At 41.6% G+C, this 20412-nt stretch overlaps 2 protein-coding genes across 7 annotated transcripts in view; both read left to right on the top strand.

Moving 5' to 3' along the window:
- The window catches only part of Tnrc6b (trinucleotide repeat containing adaptor 6B), a 231665-nt gene that overhangs the window by 91328 nt on the left and 119925 nt on the right, over positions 1-20412 (top strand). Inside the window, exon 1 of one of the 6 annotated variants that reach the window (XM_021640322.2) lies at positions 569-707. The exons of the other annotated variants lie outside the window; for them this stretch is intronic. Within the exon in view, the coding sequence (XP_021495997.1) occupies positions 703-707 (5 nt within the window). The 5' untranslated portion in view covers positions 569-702. Of the gene's footprint in view, positions 1-568; positions 708-20412 lie in introns of those variants that run through there. 6 annotated transcript variants of the gene reach the window in all.
- Positions 570-20210, top strand: LOC110550431 (UDP-N-acetylglucosamine transferase subunit ALG13 homolog). The gene is made up of 2 exons (XM_021640323.2): positions 570-707; positions 19664-20210. The coding sequence occupies exon 2, from the start codon at positions 19691-19693 to the stop codon at positions 20186-20188; it is 498 nt and encodes a 165-aa protein (XP_021495998.1). The 5' UTR covers positions 570-707; positions 19664-19690; the 3' UTR covers positions 20189-20210.

Raw genomic sequence — 20412 nt, 5'->3', positions numbered from 1 at the left:
ATGAATGGGTACAGTAACTTTCCGTCTTTTTTTTTTGTTTTTCAGAGGTAACTAAAAAATCAGCTGTGTCCTATTTCATCTTAATCTGAAAACGAAAATCTCTTTTTGTTTAGGTAAAGCTTTGTTTAAGCCCCCTTTTAAAGAGCAGCTTGCCAGTCTGTTCTTGCCCAAACATCTAGAGAATAACTAGCAAGGGAGCCAAGATCAGATCCAGGATCTGCAAGCATCGTTAGCAACTGAGCATATTTCTATAAACCAATGAAGGTTTTTCTATTTTGTTCATCTGTTACCCTTATGGTGTTGCCACTTTCACATGCAGTATCTGTAGGCGGGAGTAGAGGATAACAGCGTTGCACAAATGAAAGCCGATGGAAAAGGGCCGCTTTCTCTTTAAGGCAGCTTCAACTCCAGCGCCCTCCCCTTTCCTGATTGACAACCCTACCCGAAGTCACGTGATCCGCCTCTATTTGAAGGTCACAAAAAGCTGCTTCCTTTAGAGACAGAGGGGGAGAGAGAGAGCAGGAGGGAGAGTGAGCGAGAGAGTTAGTTCAAGCCAAAATGGCCGACAGAGTCTCTGCTGGTTTCTGAATATTTAAAATACAAAATACAGATAGACAAAAAGAATTCATTTTTTGGACCTTTTTCATTTCCATTTCTACCTTGTATGCCTCAATTTGCTGGATTTAAGCACTGCTGCACTTTATGAGGTTGGTAAATATTTTCAATTTTTAAAAACCAATTGATTTATATGGATCGTGTTAACCGTTTTCACTAGTGGTGTTGGAAATCGACATTTCTCTAGCATGGAGACTGGCTTCAGACATTTCGCGAATCTGTAAATCATGCCCGTGATGTACTTTTGGTTCAGCATTTTAGAAATGGAAAAGACTTGGTAAAATATTTAAATTCTGAAGTGATTTAATTGCACTTTTAGTTTATATGTAGCTTTTTATCATTTCTATCATGCAAATAAACGAAGCCGTGAGTAATTGAAATTTGATATTTAGAAAGAGGTTTTTAAAAACACAGACCTCTCCCTCCCCCTTAAATCTGCTGCAAAAATTTGCATAAATATAAATGGGTTTGCATTCTTTCGGCTGCTAAGGCCGACAAAGGATCGGGAGGACTAGCCCTAGAATGGGAAAGCTTCTCTCTCTGTCTCTGTCTCTGTCTCTCTCTCTCTCAGACCGGGCTATCCTTCCTGGTGATGTGTAGAGCCTAAAGTGAGATACATTTTAAAATGGGTCTGGAGGGTTACCGAACACACAGATTTGGGGTTATAGATTCCCCTGCTTGAAATGCAAGCAGTATGTGGCTCATCCCTCTAATGCGCGGGCTCCTTTGCGCTGGGTCTTAGTGTGTGTTCTCAAATGTGCAGCCAGATGCGCTTTTATTTTGATCGTGCCTTCAACCAAATGGTAGCACTGCCTTGTAAACACGATTATTTTAAAGATATAAATGGCTTTTTACTGTCTAGAAATTATTTCTTTGCCAGTTTTCCATATACATTGGTCTCCATTTCACATGAAATAAAATATTTTGTTTACTGTTACATTTTTAATGCCAGTTGAGTGCGTGTGTATGGTATGTGCCTTTTTGGACATATATTTGTTGTAAAGTGGTCATTCAGGATCCTAAAACGAGTGTCTGTGTGGTCGTTAGTAACCCTCAAAGTGCAGTGCCTCAAGTTAAATTCCATTACTCGTATTGCAGGATTCTGGAAGCCTGCTCGCAGGCTGGAAAGAAAGCCGAAAACTTGCTTTCTCAGGGCCACCTCCCCCTATCATTGTGAGAGTGTGATGTAATGCCTCTCGGTCTAGTGTGCTGAAAGGACTGTAGTTTGTGATGTGGCGGGTAAATTACCCCAACCCCTGACAAAATCCCTCCCCCTCCCCCAGTACATCTTTGGCTCTGAGAAGCCTTGTTTTCTTTCCTCTTTTCTCCTAATTTGTGTCCTCTTGATTTGTGCTGTGGCATATTGGCAAAAGAAAGATACCATTCTTTTAAATCTGCTACAAAGTATAGTTTAGAAAAGACGTGCAAAATATGCAGACGATCGAATTGTCATATCCCACCATTAAATATATAGACTTGGATTAAAGCTAATTAAGCATAATAGAAATAATTTTGATCAGAAGGGAGCAGTTTTTGTTTTTTGGTTGTTGTTTCCTTTTTAATTAATCTAATTATGATATGCTAAGCAGCTGAGCCTTAAAGTGTTAAAAAAAAATGGGGAAACGGCTGGACCATTTTGAAAATTTGACAGTGTGGAAGAGGGTGTGTAGTGCTTTCAAAAGCTTTATTCACTGTTAAAATGGGTTGGCCTCTCGTGCTGAAAATGGCCTGTTTCTTTGGGCCAATTGTGTGTAGATGAAGGGACTTTTCACGCTAATTTAACAAAAAGACTTTCCATTTGAATACGTAAGGATAATTAGTCTTCTGTCTCAGAAGAACCATCATTTTATTATTTTTTAAAGTAATGTTGTTGTTATATTAGTAATGGTTATAAGCAGAGAAGTGCCTAGAGTGCTAAAGGCTTCCATGTAAATTTTATGGTGACATAAATTCAGCTTTTGTGTAAGGAATTAGAAACATTACATTAGAAAGGGAGACGCGTTCGACTCTGAATTATCTCTACAGTTTGGATTAATAGAAATTACCTCAGTGATAGGAAGGGTTGCATTGTGCTGGCTCTGAGGAAAATTAGAGCTGGTTTTTGTTGTTTTCTCTGAAAATGAAAGCAATTATTTGGAGCCTTACTTGGTGGGTGATTCATTTCACTCCTGTTTCCTAAGTTGTGGCTGAAGAGAGAGAAAAAACTCAGCTTGCCATGTTTTGCCTTCAGCTTCTTTCTGTGGACTGTAAACATGTGAATGGTAGGTTTATTCCCTCTTGCAAAGAGGAACCAGAGCAGTGTTGGCTCTCCTGGGCAGAGAGGAGAATGGTATTAGAGCACATTAGCAGAATGCTGTCCCAGTCACTGACATGTTTTCATAAGTACTTTTTACCAGAGATGGTGGAGAGGCGAGATAAACAAGACCTGGTCTCATGAATGGTAAGCCCGATGGCTCTGGTGAATGTTTGAAGCACAGCTGCCATTTTGGGTCTAAGTTCCTGCACAGCCAATTCTTATTCTCACCAAATCGTGATAATTCAGAGCAAGTAAAAATGAGTAGCACATCCAGTGTGCAGATGGACGGACTTCACTGTGTCCTCTTTAAGGTTTTCTGCTCAGAGTATGAATTGTTGAGGTAAAAACTTGAAAGATGTGTTTGGTGCTATGAGGAGCAAACCCCAGCTGTATTAGAACTTGAATGTTGTGGTTTTATGTTTTAAATGACACAGTGTATGCAGAGGAAGTGTCTTACTGGAGAAAGTAAACATAATCCTTAAGCCTCCGCCCCCACGCATTTTTTCCTTGTGCTACTTGTGGCTTGAAGCTGTAAGTCATTATTCTCCTGCACTACCCTGTCAGAAAGATACGGCTTGGGTTCCCATCACAGCGTTTGATAATATTTATCAGAAGTGTTTCTGGCCTTCCATCTGCTCTGCACAAAGCATTGGCATCTTTGATAGATAGTAGAAATGTGACTGTGCTGTTCAGCTCTGAGTGGCCTTTTGCTATTTGCTGTCCCTCGTGGGACAGCCCTTTAAAAAGAAATGTCTAAAAATTGAGGCAGAGCCTTCTCCAACTCTGACTTTACCAGACGCTGAAATGAGAGTCGTTAGGGTTTACAGAACAGGCTGAACAGTTACAGTGGTGCCACCAAATGACCCAGGACCGAAGAGTTAAGAGATACTTATTTTTAACAAGAGTTAGTTTACTCTGGTTAAGTGACTTAGGTGAATAGAGAATGTACTTGGTCCCTCCCAGTAAATCATTCAACTTGGTTGCATACGTGCAGCATTCAGAACAAGTACCTGGCCACAGAGGTACCCGAGTGTTTTCATTGCAAGCCCTTATTTGGAGAACTCAGATAATTGTCCCTTTGTTAGTTGTTAGTCATCATTTAGATATTAGACTTTAAGTGGAATTTACTATTTCAAGATGGGGTCTCCGAGCATTGGCTGGAGAGGTAACACCATAAGCTAATTGTTTCCCAGTATAGTATTGTTCCTGGATTTATCCTAATCCCTCTTGTCTCACCTGCTTCTTATGCTTAAAACCGCGGAGTAGCTGGAGTGACTTGAAGTCACTTCGCCTCAAGAGGGATTTAACCCGTGAGGGATAAATGTTCTTTTTCCTTCTTTTATATATTTCTCCAGCAATCATTCCTTATATCCTGACGTACATGCTAAGGGAATCTAAGAATTTTGACCTCCGTTAACTTTAAACAGCCAGCTACTTGGTATCTGGCATAGCTTGTGTGTAGGATAAAATTCTACAATTTCCTTTACTGATAATCTCGGGATGGGTGGTAGTTTTTCTTTCTGCTAGTTCTAGAGCAGCGGTTCTCAACCTTCCTAACACTGCAATCTTTTCATACAGTTCCTCATGTTGTGGGGACCCACACACACACCATAAAATTATTTCCTTGCTACTTCATTGTAATTTTGCTACTGTTATGAATTGTAACGTAAATATATGTGTTTTCCTAAGGTCTTAAGTGACCTCTGTGAAAGGGTCCTTACTGCCCCCCTCCAAAGGGGTCTCTACTCACAGGTTAAGAACTGCTGTTCTGGAGATTTGCATTTAAAGTTTGTCATGGTAATCTTGTCCTTTTGTTTTCTATAGTTCTACAAAATCTCTTCAAACTTACCTTTTGAGTTGTCTCAGTTGCCTTCCAAGTTAACTCTGTAACAGCCTTTGTTTTGCTTTAATTCCCCTTAATCATTTCACCAAAGTATAATTATATACTGCTTGTGTATGAGACACTACACAAAATAACCTTTCCAGAATAGCAAGTATAGAGAAACCTGCGTACTGCTCTGTTGCCAGAGCCTAGACCAAGAGGAGGTGCTCATGAGTAAACGTCTTTGAGAGTAGGGCACAATGGTATGTATTTATGATTGCAGCACCCAGAGGTAAGGCAGGAGGAGCAAAGGTTTGGAGGCAGCTGTAGCTTTGTATAGAAGATTGGCTTGGTGTTTGTTTGTTTGTTTGTTTGTTTGTTGTAATTATTTGAGTTAGACCTAAGTGTAAGGTCACTGTAAAGACATGATCATAATCTGTGGCTTAGACTGGCCTGGAACTTGTGACAGTCTTCCTGCCATGGCCTCCATAGTGTATGGATTACAGGTGTGCGACACGTTGCCTAAAATTAACCAGGAAGGGGCCCTTATAGCCTGCAAATGGCTTCTGTGCTTTCTGGTGACCACTAGGGTCATGAGGTTTGCTCAGGGAGTGAGGGGACAAGCAAAGTCCCCATATCCTGTGTTTTGATGTTATTTCCTTCTCTTTCTTAAGGTAATCTGTTATTTATATTTTATTGATTGGTTGCATTTATTTAGAGGCAGGGTCTCACTATATAGTTCTGGCTAACCTGGAACTTGGTACATAGACTCAGAGATCTGCCTTCCTCTTCTGTAAGATTGCTGAGGTTACAGGAGTGTGCCACCATCCCTGGCTGATGTGGTCTCCATATTCATTTTCTTCCAGCTCTACTCCTGTGAATGTTTTCTTGGCTGCTTTTCATATGTTCTGTTTTTATCAGAAGTTTTTAGGTAATATTACAGGAATTATTGTAGAGTTGACAAGACAAAGGAGAATGTAAACTGTAGTATCCCATTTCATTTTTAATATTTTGAGTCCATGCATATAAACATAAAGCATATTTAATCTAATTATTACTACTTTTATTTATTTATTTTTTACTCAGAAGATGTATTAAATACAAATACAGGTCAGTTGTCCACTTTATAAAATGCTGTTGAATTTATACAAATGCCATAGAAACGGCTTTTACTCTTTAATCTTGGATTTTTTTTTTTCCATATAGGTTTCTCTATGTAGCCTTGATTGTCCTAACCTCACTTTGTAGATCAGGCTGGCCTCTAATTCACAGCTATCTGCCTGCCACTTCTTCCCTGAGTGCTGGGATTACAGGCTAGTGCCACCATTCCCTGTAGTCTTGGATTTTATTTTAAACATAATATTGTTTAGGCGCAGTGGCACATACCTATAATCCCAGCACTCTGGAAGGCTGAGGCAGGCGGATTTCTTTGAGTTTGAGGCCTGTTGTACAACGTGAGTCTAGAACAGCAAGGCTACACAGAGAACCCTGTCTTGGGGAAAAAATACTGTCTATTTAATCATTAATACAGCAAATAATCGGTGAGTACATGCCAAGTATTAAAATATTAGCATCATAGAAAGTATGTGGTAACCAGCTGCTTTCTGATTGATTTGATTGATGCCTGTTCTGATCCACAGGGGAGGAATTCATATCTGATCAAAAGAGTATGGTTGAGAAGGTCATAGGCACTGCTGTTGCTTGCTAAATGAACATGGTATGCCTGTCAAACTGCTTTCCAATAACTGTGGGTATGCTCATAGCTGTCCGCTGTAGGCAGAGAGCCTGCTTCTTTACAGTGGTCTCCATGACTGCAGAGACACATTGACTGGTCAGATAATGAGGATAAGTGACTATTGAATTCACAGCCATAAGTGAGACATCTGTGACTTTCCCTCTAACGTCTAGGGAGCATCTTGGAAAAGGGGGCAAAAGGAGTATAAGAACTGGAGAAAGCATGGAGGAGTATAGAATGCAGACTTCTGGGCATGATATGGCTGACTACCTGTTGAACTCACAGAGCATAAACATGATTGCCCACCCAAGATTCTATTTGAGAACATTCTGACATGGAACCAGGAAAGGCTTTTTGGGGGCCTCATCCCTCCCTGAAGACTTATGTGCACACACATACATATTCAGTGTGAGTTTGTGTGTGTGTGTGTGTGTGTGTGTGTGTGTGTTGTGTAGCCCCTGGTAAGCTGCCGGTCTTCCTGTAAAGAAACCCTCCTTCACACATGCTCCTGTGAGCAATCCAAATAAAATTCATTGAGTGTCAAAGCAGAGCAGCTCATGAAAGAAGATGGAGAGATAGTTGGGAAGAGGAAGAGAATTGGAACTGGAGTGGGAACAAGATGAAAGAGGGGTGGTGAATATGATCAAAATACATTATGAACACGTATGATAATGTCATTATGAGTTAGTATATATAATTGTATGTGTTGTAAAAACAACAAAATATGAAATTTTTCTCTAGGCACTAGTGCTGAATTAGAAAGAATCTAAGTGAGGAGGCTGGCAGGTTCAGAATGTTTTTTTGATTACAAAGTAAGATCATGAAAGTAAGCTTGTACAAAGGCCCTGCATGTTGCAGGAGCAGACACTGGCATATTTGGGGAGTTTTATATAGCATATGTGGTCATTATTGTTGGGGTGTAAATATGCTTAAGGAGAGAGATGATTTGGGAAATGGAGAATGAAAGTTAAGTTAAGCCTTGGCAGGAAGCAGTGGAGTCTTGTCAACTGTGTGAGAAGTCTGTTTCTCATGAGCAGTTGGAAAGGTTCTAGGCAGGAGTGTCACTTGTTTAGACTGGGTTTGGGGAATGGCCCAGAGGGCAGCACATGTGACCATTCTGACCATCTGATACAAGAATATTCCAGGTGGTGTAGCCAGAATTGACACAGAGTTGGGAAGAAATAGGTGATTCCCAGGGACATTTGGGAAAACTAAACAGACTCTGGGCTGGGCTCCTGTTCGGAACAGTAAGTATGATTCGCTGAGCGAGGGTCCATCTAGATGAGAGAGAGGCAGATATGAGGTTGAGGTCATGAATTTAGTTTTGGAGTTATTTTACTTTGTGACTTTTAAATAAAGATCTGCAGAAATTAGAGGTCTAGCCTGAGTTAAAGATTTAAGAATCCTTGGTAGTTTCAAATTTTCAAAATCCTTCTTAAACTGCTTTCCATGGTAAGCTGTCCAAAGATGGCACACCCATATTATACAGTATAAGGCACAGTGGTGGTAGGAGACATTGTTTTTTAAAGATAGAGGCCAGCCAGCCTGTTGCGGTGCACACCTTTAATCCCAGCACTCTGGACGCAGAAGCAAATGGATCTCTGAATCTGAGGACAGAGCTACACAGAGAAACCCTGTCTTCAAACCTCCTCCCACCCCCAACCCAGAAAGAAGAAGATAAAAGCCATATAGCCCCATTACCACTACAGTGGTCATAGTACTACGAGGGTTTGTTTTGTTTTTCAAGACAGGGTTTCTCTGTGTATCCCTGTGCCGTCTCGAAACGCAGTTTGTAGAGCAGGCTGCCCTTGAACTCCGAGATCAGGCCAGGCGCTATGGTGCACACCTGTAATCCCAGTACTCAGGAGGCAGAGGCAGGCAGATCGCTGTGAGTTGGAGGCCAGCCCCGTCTACAAAGTGAGTCCAGGGCAGCCAAGGCTACACGGAGAAACCCTGTCTCGGGGTGGGAGTAGGGGAAGACAAAAATAAATTTAAAAAGGACTCAGACCTGCCTGCCCCTGCCTTAGAGTCCTGGGATCAAAGGTGTGCACAACCCTGGCAGACGAGAGCATCTGAGAGAGGAGGAACACTGACTTGAACTGGGCTGTGAGGACTTTGCATAGAAGCAGAGCCTTAAGGTTGGGCAAAATTGGGCTCAGGGAACTTTGAAGGCTGGCCATTGTAGCTTGAAGGAGCAGGGTACAAGGCTGTACAAGGTTGGTTGGAGGTTGGTGAGGTAAGGAGGAACTGGGTGCCCGCTGAGCAGTTCACAGTGCTCTTAGGCCCTGAATGGAGAGATCTGTAAGCTTGGTGACAGAGGAAACAACAGTAGGCACAGAGGATAGTGCTGAGCATAAGGGAGTTGGTGGGAGAGGATTTGGAATCCTGTAGGCCAATTGCAAGAGTTTGGTGAGCCTGGCGGTGGTGGTGCATGCAGGAGGCAGAGGCAGGCTGATATCTGAGGTCCAGGAGGACATTCAGGGTTACACAGAAAAACCCTGTCTAAGAAAAAGAAGAAGAAGAAAAGAGTTTGGTGAAAGGACTGTGGTGTAAAGGCCTTGCTCTAAATGAGCTTGACCTTGGGACTGTAAAAGGGCAGGCTCTAGATTTCCCAGGTGAATGATCAGAGTCCTCTATACAGTGAATCTCTCCTGGCATAGAGAGTTGAGGAAGTTGTAGGCCCTGAGATAGAACTGTTGGCCGAAAACTGGCCCTGTGGAGCTGCAGCCTGGGAACGAAGTCAGAATGCCGAGGAGTTGGATAGCTTCCGTGTTGAAGTGATAGTGGCTGAGGTCACCCTCACCCAAACAACAGAAAAGAAAAGGAATGGGGACAGGAAGAGAAAGAGGACCTGGGAAGAATTCAGAGAAAGGTGGACAGTCATAGACACCAAGGATGAGGGCAGGAGTTTTCAATTCATCGCGGGAGTGGCCAGCAGTTTCAGATGCTGGGCCGAAAGAAGGTATCTGGTAATGGCACTGTTCCCAAGCTGGTGTTGAGAGGTGCTCCAGCAGGAACAGTTGGGGAATCGTTATATGATGCCAGCACAGTTCAGGGGAGATAGAAGACAAACAGGTAAGGGTGAAATTAATTTGAACACTGTTTTGTTTAACCCAGCATGTGTAAAATATTATCATTTTAGTGTATAATTGATCTAAACCTAATGAAATGTCTTACTGTCTTTCATTCTAAGCCTGAAATCTGGTGTGTACTTCACAGGTAGAACACATTGCAGTTTGAATATAACATTTTCATTGGAAATAGTTGGTCTGTATTTAGATTCCATAAAATTTACTACTTTCTCATGAAAAAATAGTCCTTCCCTAGCATAGGAAATTTTTGCAGTAATGCAGATAACTGTCAGTGTTTGTACGAAATGGCGTTTGAGCGGCACCAGCCACATGTTGTTGCTGCAGTGGATGCTGAAGTAGCCACTTGAGGGTTATGCAAAGCAAAGCAGGCCGTTTGTGGTGCTGTGCACTTCTAAATTTCCCAAATGGCTTCACCTAGCACAGCCTTTCCCAGGGTGAGTACTCCTCTGAACACTTGCAGGCCTAGCCTGTGGGTAAAGTTTGAGAGTGGAAGAGGCCAGTCTTGCACCCTTACATGTGAAAAGGCATACGAGAGTACACAAGTGCAAATTTAAAACACTTTTAATGAAGGTCAAGAGAATGGTAGGTTAGTAGAGGTACCTGGATCAGTAGAAAGAACTAATATTTACCGGAGATGGGTAATTAAGGTTTATAAAAAGCAGGTTCAGAGACTTGAGCAGCTTGATAGCTGCTCACCATGCAGAGCTCCTAAGTAATGATCAGTAATGACGGAACCAAATCTTGTTCGCACCGGAAATTGTTGTTTGGTTACTCTTATTTTTATTTTTTGGTCTGTGTGTGTGTGTGTATGTGTGTATGTGTTATTGTTTGTTGTTGTTGTTGTTGTTTGAGAAGGAGGTGGGTGTCTCTGTGTAACTGTGGGTGTCCTGGAACTTGCTATGTAGACCAGGCTGCCTTGAACTCATAGAGATCCTCCTACCTCTGCCTCTCTGGAGCTGGGCTTAAAGACATGCACCACCATGCGTAGCTCTGCACAATTTTCCTATCGGTTGACATAAAAGAGCTTATTTTTTCCGAGTGTCCTGTAAGAGATTAGGGTATCTGCTATTAAATATTAGTTTGTTTTACTTTAATTTTTTTCTTAAAAGACAGACTCTCCTCTTGAACTCCTGGCGTAAGATACTGTTAAGTGCCTCAATTACAGGCAAGGTCTCCTATACCCAGCTCTTTGTGTTTTTAAAATCAATGTGGAGAATAATCTCTTACAATTTTTTCTTTAGAAGAGCATTTATTTATGCCTTTGTTCAAATTATGTAGTGGTGGACTTAAATAAAGCCTTTTACTCCATAAGGCTGGAGACCCAGCAAATGATTGCTGCCTTTCAGGAGTCCAGAGCAGCCGGTTTGTGCTTAGTAGCTGCCTCTCCATGCCATTGTTTCTTCTACTGTTTTGCTTACAGAAACAATTGCTGTGCTTTTTATGCCGTGTAGAGTCATTCAGTGTGGGCACATTGAAAGGAGGGACAAAGAGATCCAGTGACCTCTCCCAACCACAGCCCCTTTTCTGGGGTGCTGCAGTGAGGTTTAGGTCTAGGTAAAAGGCCACAGGTACGCATAGCTAAGCAGTCATGGCCAGGACCCTTCATCTCAGTCTCTGCTGTAAGGTTGGCTGGCTAGTATTGTGTGAAATCTCTTTGTAGGAGATAAGTTCCCACCTGGCTAGCCCCAGGCTTTAGCATTTTCCCTCTCAGCATGGGCTTGCTGGTGAACACAACTCCCTAGAGTGCCTTGTTTTTAATAGTCTGATAGTTAAAGGGAAGGCTGCTCTTGTCTCTTTAAAATATCCCTATTCCTGCCAGGCAGGCCAGTTACACACACAAGACATGGAAATACACATTTCCTCTGGAGCTCAGGATGCCACACCTACCGTGTCTGTGCATCAAAATAATTTTTAAAGAAACTGCATTTAAGCAAGTTTGTAATCTAGAGGTGGTTTACTAGGGTGTGTGAGCATGTATGTAGGTTATACACAAGTACATCATTTTATGAGTGAGCATCCATGGATTTTTGATAGCTAAGAGGGGTGCTGCATCTCCCAGCCATATTTTCAAAGAAATTTAGGTAGGAAACACTTCTTAAATCCCTACTGGTGTATATTCTTGGAAAACCTTGCAGAAAGTACTGCCATAGTTTTGGGAAGAGAGAAGACACCATTGCCACCTTTCCCAGATTTCATGACACCTCATCTCTGAAAACAGTCTGCCTTCAGATATGTTCAAGATGACTGTTCATTTTTCTTCACTAGTTTATTGTTGTTGTTGGTGGTGGTGGTACTAATAGTTCTGCTTGTGCCTTCCGCAAGGAGGGGCCCTCTCAATTATGCTGCATTAAACTAACCTTTGGTTGCTGTAGGCTGACTTTGTTTATAATGACAGTGTATAGGCAGAGTATAAGTGATATTTTAAAGTGCTCATATTTTTGATTTTTTTGTTTTGTTTCTTCTTGGTTTGGTTTTTCAAGGCAGTGTTTCTCTGTGTAGTCTTGGCTGTCCTGGAACTCACTCTGTCAGGCTGTCCTCAAACTTAGAGATCTGCCTGCCTCTGCTTCCTGAGTGCTGGGGTTAAAGGTGTGTACCACTACTGCCTGGCTGTTGAACAGGAATTTTAAATAAGACAATTTTGATTGGTGGCTCATGCCTGTAATCCTTCCACTCCAGAGGCCGAAGCAGGAGTATTGCTGCAAAAATAATTAAACGAAAGGAAGGGAAAGAGAAGCGGGGATGGAGGGGTGGGGAAGGGCATGTTAAGCTCCAACATGAGTCACTGGTATAAAGTTGCCAGGTAAAACGCACCACTATTACCATCATCCTAAAGTAAATAATAATAATAACAATAGTAAATGTATGGGTAGTTTCGGACTAAGAGGCATTTCATTAAATTGTGTATAGATTTGTGATATAGGAATGTGAAGAAACCTACACTGGCTGCTCTTTTCCCTTCCCTCTCATTGGCCAGCATAGACACTCAAGATTAACATTTGGGAACTGCACCTTAATTACAGATAAACTCAAGATGTATCACAATTACTTTGTTTTCCCTGACTAAAGTATGAGCAGATAACCATTCACATTGTGTAAGACAAAAGTGGGGAAAAATGAACCCCATTATTTACCAAGCAAGTAGAATCTAGAAGAAACTAAGTGAAGAAACCATGGCAAAGCTAGCTTGCTTGCTTTCCTTATTTGTTAGTTTATTTACTTATACTATAGCAAAGTTTATCTGATTCAGTGAGATATGTGCTTATAGTGATTATGTAAAAGTGGCAGGTAGGTTATAAAACTAATACTGCAGACTTTATTTCATTTGTTTGTTTGTGTATGTGCACACAGGCAAACATACATGCCTGCTATAGTGTGCATGTGTGGTCAGAGAACAACTTGGAGGAGGAGATTCTCTTCTATCTTTTTTTTTTTTTTTTTTTACTAATTACACTTTATTCACTTTGTATCCCCCCAAAAGCCCCTCCCTCCTCCCCTCCCCCTTCTTCACACATGCTCCTCCCCAAGTCCACTGATAAGGGAGGTCCCCCTCTCTTCTAGCTTGTTGGTTCTGGGGATCCAGCTCAGTCCCTAGGCTTAATAGCAAGCCTTAATATCTGAGCCTTTTTACCAACGCAGTTTTTTGGTTTTGAGACAGGGTTTTGCTCTGTATCCCAGGCTAGCTAGGCTCCTAGTTTCTTCCTGCCTCAGCTTCCTGAGTGCTAGGATTAAAGACTGAACCTTATGTATGCTTTAGCTAGCCTTCTTGTTACCCCTAATGAATTATGGATATTGGCATGGCAGAGTTTACAACATATTATGTTTTAATTTTAATTTCTGTCTTCCACTGCTACATTTGAAGTGACAAAGACCTTAATTCTGGCAGTTCCACATTAGTTGTCCCTATATCCCTCTAAAAGATAAAATGTTTCTTGGTGCACTTCACTCCAGTAATTCAGGCCCTAGCCAGCAAGCTCGCCATCCTGCCGTTTTGACACTATCAGCCACTTGCAGCGGTATTGCTTATCATAAAGACCTTAAACTTAAAATCCTACTGCTTGAGCCTTTCCAGTAGCTAAACAGAAATGAGGTTCTGAAGTCAGGGCTGCTGTATGTGCAGTTACCCCAAGATTGGGCAAGTCACATTGCTGTGTGTCTCAGCTTTCCTAAGTTACTGGGACGGTGACACCTCAGGAAGTTGCTCTAGGGGTTACATAAGAGTTTTGTTTTCAAGTATTTAGTATACTGTTGGCTCTCATTTTTTTGTTTTCACTAGCATTTCAAGCAGAGGAAGAACTGTCATAAGGGAAAGAGTTAAGGAGGTGGGTGGGGTGCTTGTGGGATTCAGCATTGGCTATCTGGAGGACTGGAAGAGTGGTTTAGTGTTTCTCTCCCCTGCCCCACTTGTTTTTTTGACATAGGATCTTAACACTCAGGCTGCCCTAGAACACACTGTAGTCCAAGGCAGCTGAAACTTGTGACTCTCCTACCTCAGTCTCCTGAGTGCTGAGATTGTAGGCATACATCACCTCACCCACCTAGAGATGTGTTTTGGTGCATTTTATAATTTAAAAAAAACCTGGATTTTAAAGAAAGCAGGTTTTTAAAAAATTAGCTTGCCTGAACTGATGTTCATGTTGAGGATCTGATGAAGGGGAAAGATTATGGATAGACAAGTGAAAAAGCAAGAGGAGTGGCTGGGCAGTGGCTAGAAAGATGGAAAGACCATTTTCTAGAGGCTCTTGTGGGGTATAGTCTACAGGAGAGGGTAAGGACAGGGCTGGGTTGTGCATACCCCAGGCCAGGGAAGGAAGCAAGTTGTGATCTGGGGAAAGAGGTATACATTAAGCTTTGGACATGTTTTACCTGTGCTGGATGGGTAATGTGATCTAAGAAGACAAAGGAAGGTACTGGAGCTAGAGCAAGGTTGGGAGCTCTCAGCTTATACGAGGAGACTGGTAGGAACAGGGGAGAGGCTGGTGCAAGAGAAACCCAGACAGGAAGGGGCTGGAGAGAGAAAGAATGACATCAGGTCCCAGCGTCTAGGGGTACGGCAAGGTGAGCCCCTAATGCTCGGATGCTTCTAGGACCCATTGCTCATCATGCTTGCCACTTCTTTGTACTCCACACTCAGATCTCTTCTTGCCATTACTTTGAGCAGGTTCAGAACCAGAACTTGTTCTGTTACCTAGCAGCTACACAGCCTCCGACACCAGTGAGTTCGCGGTGTTGTTGAGTGGGTAAGCGAATCCAGGATGACTTAACACTCATCAGTGTTTCCTGAGTGTTGTATGTATGCTAGGAGCTGTGCTAGTATCTATGGATAAAACTGTGAGCAGAAATGAATTTTTAAAAATTCCTACCCTTGTTGGGCTTTTATTCTTATGAATGGGAAAGCTCTAAGAAAGAAAGTAGACAGGTCTAAAGGCACCAAAGGTATCTGTCTGTCCATCACCCATGAACAGAGCCTGTATCTAAAAGGGCACTTGTTAAAGTTGCTAACCTGGAGCTAGAGTGATGGCCCAGCCATTAAGAAGGCTTGCTACTCTCTCAGAAGACCTGGGCTCAGCTTCCAGCACTCACATTGTGTGGTTCACAACCACCTGTAACTCCAGCTCCAGCAGATCCAGTACCACCTTCTGGATTCTGCGTGTATTTAAGCAAACATGTGCACGCATGTTCACATAAAAGAATAATAAAAGTAAATCCTGAAGTCATTAATCTGAGCACGGGAGAGAGTGAGTCAGAGGAAAGACCTGGGCATGGGACCAGTTAGCCCTAGAGAGAAATGTCGTTTGGAACCAGGGAAAGATTACTGGGGGGGGAGGCTTCTCTGGGGGGATTCACTGGCTCTGTTAAATAGGAGGTGAAGTGTTAAGTGGAAAAGGAGGCAAGAAAAAGACTAAAGAACACTCTGCCAGCTCCAAAGCCCCACTGAGGAGGGAGCAGCCTCTACTGGTAATTGCTATGGACGCGTAGGGTTCTCTGCTGGTGTGTCAAGATGAAAAACAATTGAAGTTACCTGAGTCCAAAGAAGATCTGCTTGGAAAGGTAGCGTAGGATAACTAGTGGTGTGGGTGTGGACATGTTCATGGGTGCTTCGGCCAAGAATAAAATAAAAACCACGAGTATACGATAGCCTGAAAGAATAGGAAAGGAGGAGGCAGAACTTCATCCATGGGAAGGGCAAGCTCAGGTGCTCCCTCTGTGATTGTTCTGGGAACCAGGCAGGCTGTTTCTGACAGGCCTTTACATAGCTTAAATAAGTGGTTACTTAGGAAGTGATCCCAGCAGCCTTGGCTGTTGAGTTTGGGTTCTTAAGCACTGATATTCTGTGATGTGGGAAGGCAGTTGGAGAGGACTATCTCAGGCCAAGTAACTTTCAGTGGCTTCTTAAAATTTCTGGACCAGCTATTCTATAAAAGAAATATTTAGAAGAATGTGGAAGGGGACCAGGGACTGTTCCCCTCTGTACTTTAAAATATGTTTCTATACTCTTTAAGATAGGGTCTCAACTATGTAGCGTTGGCTGTCCTAGAGCTTGCTATGTAGACAAGGCCGGCCTTGACCTCAGAGATATGCCTGCCTTTGCCTCAGGAGTACTAGGATTAAAGGCATCACCACTCCAGGTTCAGTCTGCTCTTGAGACAGCAGTGCAGAGCTTTTTGTTCTTAATCATTATTTCCTAAACAATACAGTATGACAGCTATTCAGTTTGCGTAGCAGTTACATCATGCCGGGTATTGTAAGTGATCTGGAGATGACTTGAAGCCCGTGCAGGAGGATGTCCTGAACATAGGTTATGTGCAAATACTGCTTCATAGGTCACACACAAATACTACGCTCAGTCCTAGTTTGAGTGTCCTTGGATGTTGGTGCACGAACCAGCTCCCACAGATACTAACAGCCAAGGGCCGACTGTATCCTAAGTTGGGCTCTTCGTTTTTCCCAACAGAAGTCTATGTACTGTTCAGGGAGAGTGCTCCTTTGTGGTTAGTGGCTTGACCAGGCCCTTCTGGAGAACTCATGGACCTGGCTGTTGTATAAGGAAGTTAGTCTGCGGCCCTGTGCTTTCATTTGTACCTGAGGCCTGTGCTTTGCCACTAGACCCTCTGTGAGCCCAGGGAGACACCTTTAAGTCTTCCTATAAGCTGGTCAGAAGCCTTAGCATTCTGAATGGAGAAAGAATGGTTTGTGGAGGCCACAGTGGTTCTTTTTGGTACCTCTGCATTTTGTGTGCATTCTTTTAATATTTTTAATACTTGGGTGTTTTGTTTTGTTTTTTGTGGCAGTTTTGAAGGAATGCCACTCTTCTATTTTTCTAACAAAAAAAATTTACATGTGTGTCATGCCCTTTTCTGGAGACACAGTCTTCTGTTGCTATGTAGCATTGGCTGGCCTAGAACTCCCCTGGTAAACTAGACTAGCCTTGAACTTGCATAATATTGTCTTTGCCTCCTAGAGATTGCAGATATGAACTACTATTCGTGATCACATGGCTTTAAAAGAAACAACAAAGAAAAACTTTCCAAGAAACTTTCGACAAATATTGAAAATAGAAAGCAAGCATATCATCTAGCATTATTTGCTTGCAGTTTTTAGATACATTCCAGATCCAAGTGTTTTCTGTTGAGATTATGTGCTTGAAATATCTTAGCTGTCCTTTGATTTTTAAATTGCTTGCCCCTGGTGGGTTTTAAAAATATGATATCTGTCAGATGAAAAATCCTAATATTTTTTCACGAGAAGTTGAAGTATTAATACGTAAAAGCCATCACCGAGATTGAATCTCATGGTCTGGAGGCAAAATCCTGTTTTGTGAAATGGTATGTCTTAGATAAAATAAGGATGCAACTAGTAGGAACCAGTAAGCCTTGAGGGTAGTGATAGCTTTATGGGTACCATCTTCACTGCATTCACGTGGGTATTGGGAGGAGGAAGCTTGTGCTGCTGACATGCAACAAGACGCCTCAAAATGGTCTTGTGTGGGCATTGAAAGCATTTCTTTGCTTTTTGTTTTTAGTTGCATGTCAAATTAGCGAGAGAGAGAAAGAGAAGAGAAGAGAATTCACTGGTGGGTTTAAAAAAAAACACATACAAACTTTATTTCAGAGGATTAATTATAAAACCAAGCCAAGTAATGAACATTTTTAAAGGATCTTAACAGTATCAGGCTTAAGTTGCCACTCTTAAAATGTAATCAAATAGGGTTTATCAAAGCTATAATGAAGAAAATAGAAATCATTTGTAATTAGACAATAATTAAAGGCCAGTACATGCCCGGTGATTTTTAAAGTGCTTGAAAAACAATTAGTTTTCTTAAGTAGGTTAAATATCTGGGTTACAAGCTTGTTTATACTGTTAATTTACTTAGCAAACCTGTTCTTCATAGATGATGCAGAGGTGAACTTCAGTTTGCCTCTGAACGATCACAAGTTTAAGTTTAATGGATATCATTTATTTTTCTTTAGCTTTATTAGTGAGTTTTTCTTTTAACTTTAAAAGTGCTCTTCTCTTTCTTTTTTCCCCTCCTGAGTAGTTCAGTCCTAAATGCTAGTAAAGAAGAAGAGGAGTGCAGGAGGCCTAGACAGAGTTCATAGACTGGGGAAGTCTTCACATAGGAAAGTGTGGTGTGGCCTGTCAGAACCCAAGAGTGGTGGAGGCCTCTCTGGGACCTGTGCTAGTAACAGCAGTGAAAGACTAGTTAAACATAAATTAGCATGTTCAGTTTACTGGGAGTCAGCAGCTCTCACTGTACAGAAGAATCTTACGGAAACCATTGAAGAGACAACTCGAATGGCCCCTACCGTGTTCTTAAAGAGTAAACGGAAATGTTTGTGTGGAGGAATGGGGATATAAGTGAGAGGTAGAACGTTTGCTGTTCATGTACAAGGCCCTGAGTTTGATCCTTAGTTATGAGGCAAAAAGAACTGGTGTGGGTCCATGTTTTTTGTTGTTGTTTTTGTTTTATGTGCATTGGTATTTTGCTTGCATGTGTATCTGTGGGTGTCAGATCTTGGAGTTTACAGACAGTTGTGAGCTGCTACGTGAGTACTGGGAATCGAACCCAGGTCCTCTAGAAGAATAGTCATTGTTCTTAACCGCTGAACCATCTCTTTAATAAGCACCAATAGTATCAGTCCCCAGTAGCAGTGAGAATCTTGACTTCTGTACCAGTCACACCAAAAAGAATCTTGGCTTGGAGAAATGATTGATTGTGGGGTTGGGATTTTGTTTAAGCTAAATCTGGGACATCCTAAATTAGCAAGAAGGAAGTCTTTGTGAAGAATAATAGGAACATGGCAGAAGAATGTGGGATCCAGTTTGATGGTGCTTCCAATGGCCAACTTTGATATAACTTGATTTTCAAAATCTAAGAAGTGACAGTTAGGAATTAAAACCTATTGAATAAAAAACAAAAACTAAGGTTCTTATACAATGTCATCTACACATTTTATAAGAAATCTTGCGTATAAACTCAGGAATAAACTCAGAGCGATAGGCTATTCAAGCTTCAGAGTACCTTTCCACCAAGTACCCATTGATCACCAACAGTGAAGAGTCGCTTTACTGTCTACATACCTGATCACATATCAGTGTGGACAGGTTAGAACCAAGTTACCTGCTAGGATGTAAAGACAAGCAACATTACTTCTGTGCTATATCTGCCAAGGTGTATGACCTGAATCAAATAATGAAGAAACCCTAGCTTGAGGGTTATCGGGCAAAGTAACTGAGTATAATCTTCAAAACTGTTTCTAGGCTGCAGAAGTCAAAGCAAATCAAAGAGACAATGAAATGTGGCACAGGAGTCTGACCCAGGGCTTTCCTTTGAAGGCCACTGCTGGAAAAAGTAGCAAAAAAAGAATGGGGTTTGAAGAATAAATGGTAGAAATATGTGTTAGTTTAGAGCCTGACAGTTGTATTACAGTTATGTGGGACAGTGGAAAACATATACTAAAATATTTGGAATGAATAGACATCAAACTCACAACTTATTCATAGCGGTCTGCAAATGTTTTTGGTGCTTTTTTTGTTGTTTTTTTTTTTTTGTACTGTTCTTTCAACTTTTATGTCAATTTGTGATAATTACAAAACTTTAAAAGAATTTTTAGGAACCTGGAACCCACACGATGAAGAAGGTGTTTGTGACAGTCGGAACCACCAGTTTTGATGACCTCATCGCCTGTGTGGCCGCCCGCGACAGCCTTCAGATTCTCAAGAGACTCGGTTACAACCGACTCGTCCTTCAAATTGGTAGAGGCACAGTGGTTCCCGAACCATTCAGTACTGAGTCATTCACCCTGGATGTTTACAGGTATAAGGATTCTTTGAAAGAAGACCTTCAGGAAGCAGATCTTGTTGTCAGCCACGCAGGTGCTGGAAGCTGTTTGGAGAGTCTGGAAAAAGGCAAGCCACTTGTGGTAGTTGTAAATGAAAAATTAATGAACAATCATCAATTTGAATTGGCAAAGCAGCTGCACAAAGAAGGACATCTCTTCTACTGTACCTGCAGTACACTTCTTGAGCTGTTACAGTCAATGGATTTATCAACACTGAAATGTTATCCTCCTGGCCAGCCAGAAAAATTTTCTGCATTTTTGGATAGAGTTGTTGGATTACAAAAATAAACTCTCAACACTTTAAAATACCTATAAATCCAGTTCATGGAATGTGATTAAATAAAAATAAATTTATAATACATATTTGTAGAACAACATAAATTATTATATTTACTACAAAAACATTATTATAAGGAATTTTGTGGCATAAACATTGCAGTGTGGTCCAAATCTTAATTTTAGTAAATTTATGAGGTTTCCCTTTGAATATGTAGTGAGTCCTTAATTTTGAA

This window comes from Meriones unguiculatus, chromosome 8, assembly GCF_030254825.1.
Source record: "Meriones unguiculatus strain TT.TT164.6M chromosome 8, Bangor_MerUng_6.1, whole genome shotgun sequence".
Classification (NCBI taxonomy): domain Eukaryota; kingdom Metazoa; phylum Chordata; class Mammalia; order Rodentia; family Muridae; genus Meriones; species Meriones unguiculatus.
This window is presented reverse-complemented; position numbering and strand designations above follow the sequence as displayed.

Excerpts from the sequence above, each read along its gene's own strand:
- LOC110550431 (XM_021640323.2), top strand. The coding sequence starts at position 19,691 with ATGAAGAAGGTGTTTGTGACAGTCGGAACCACCAGTTTTGATGACCTC.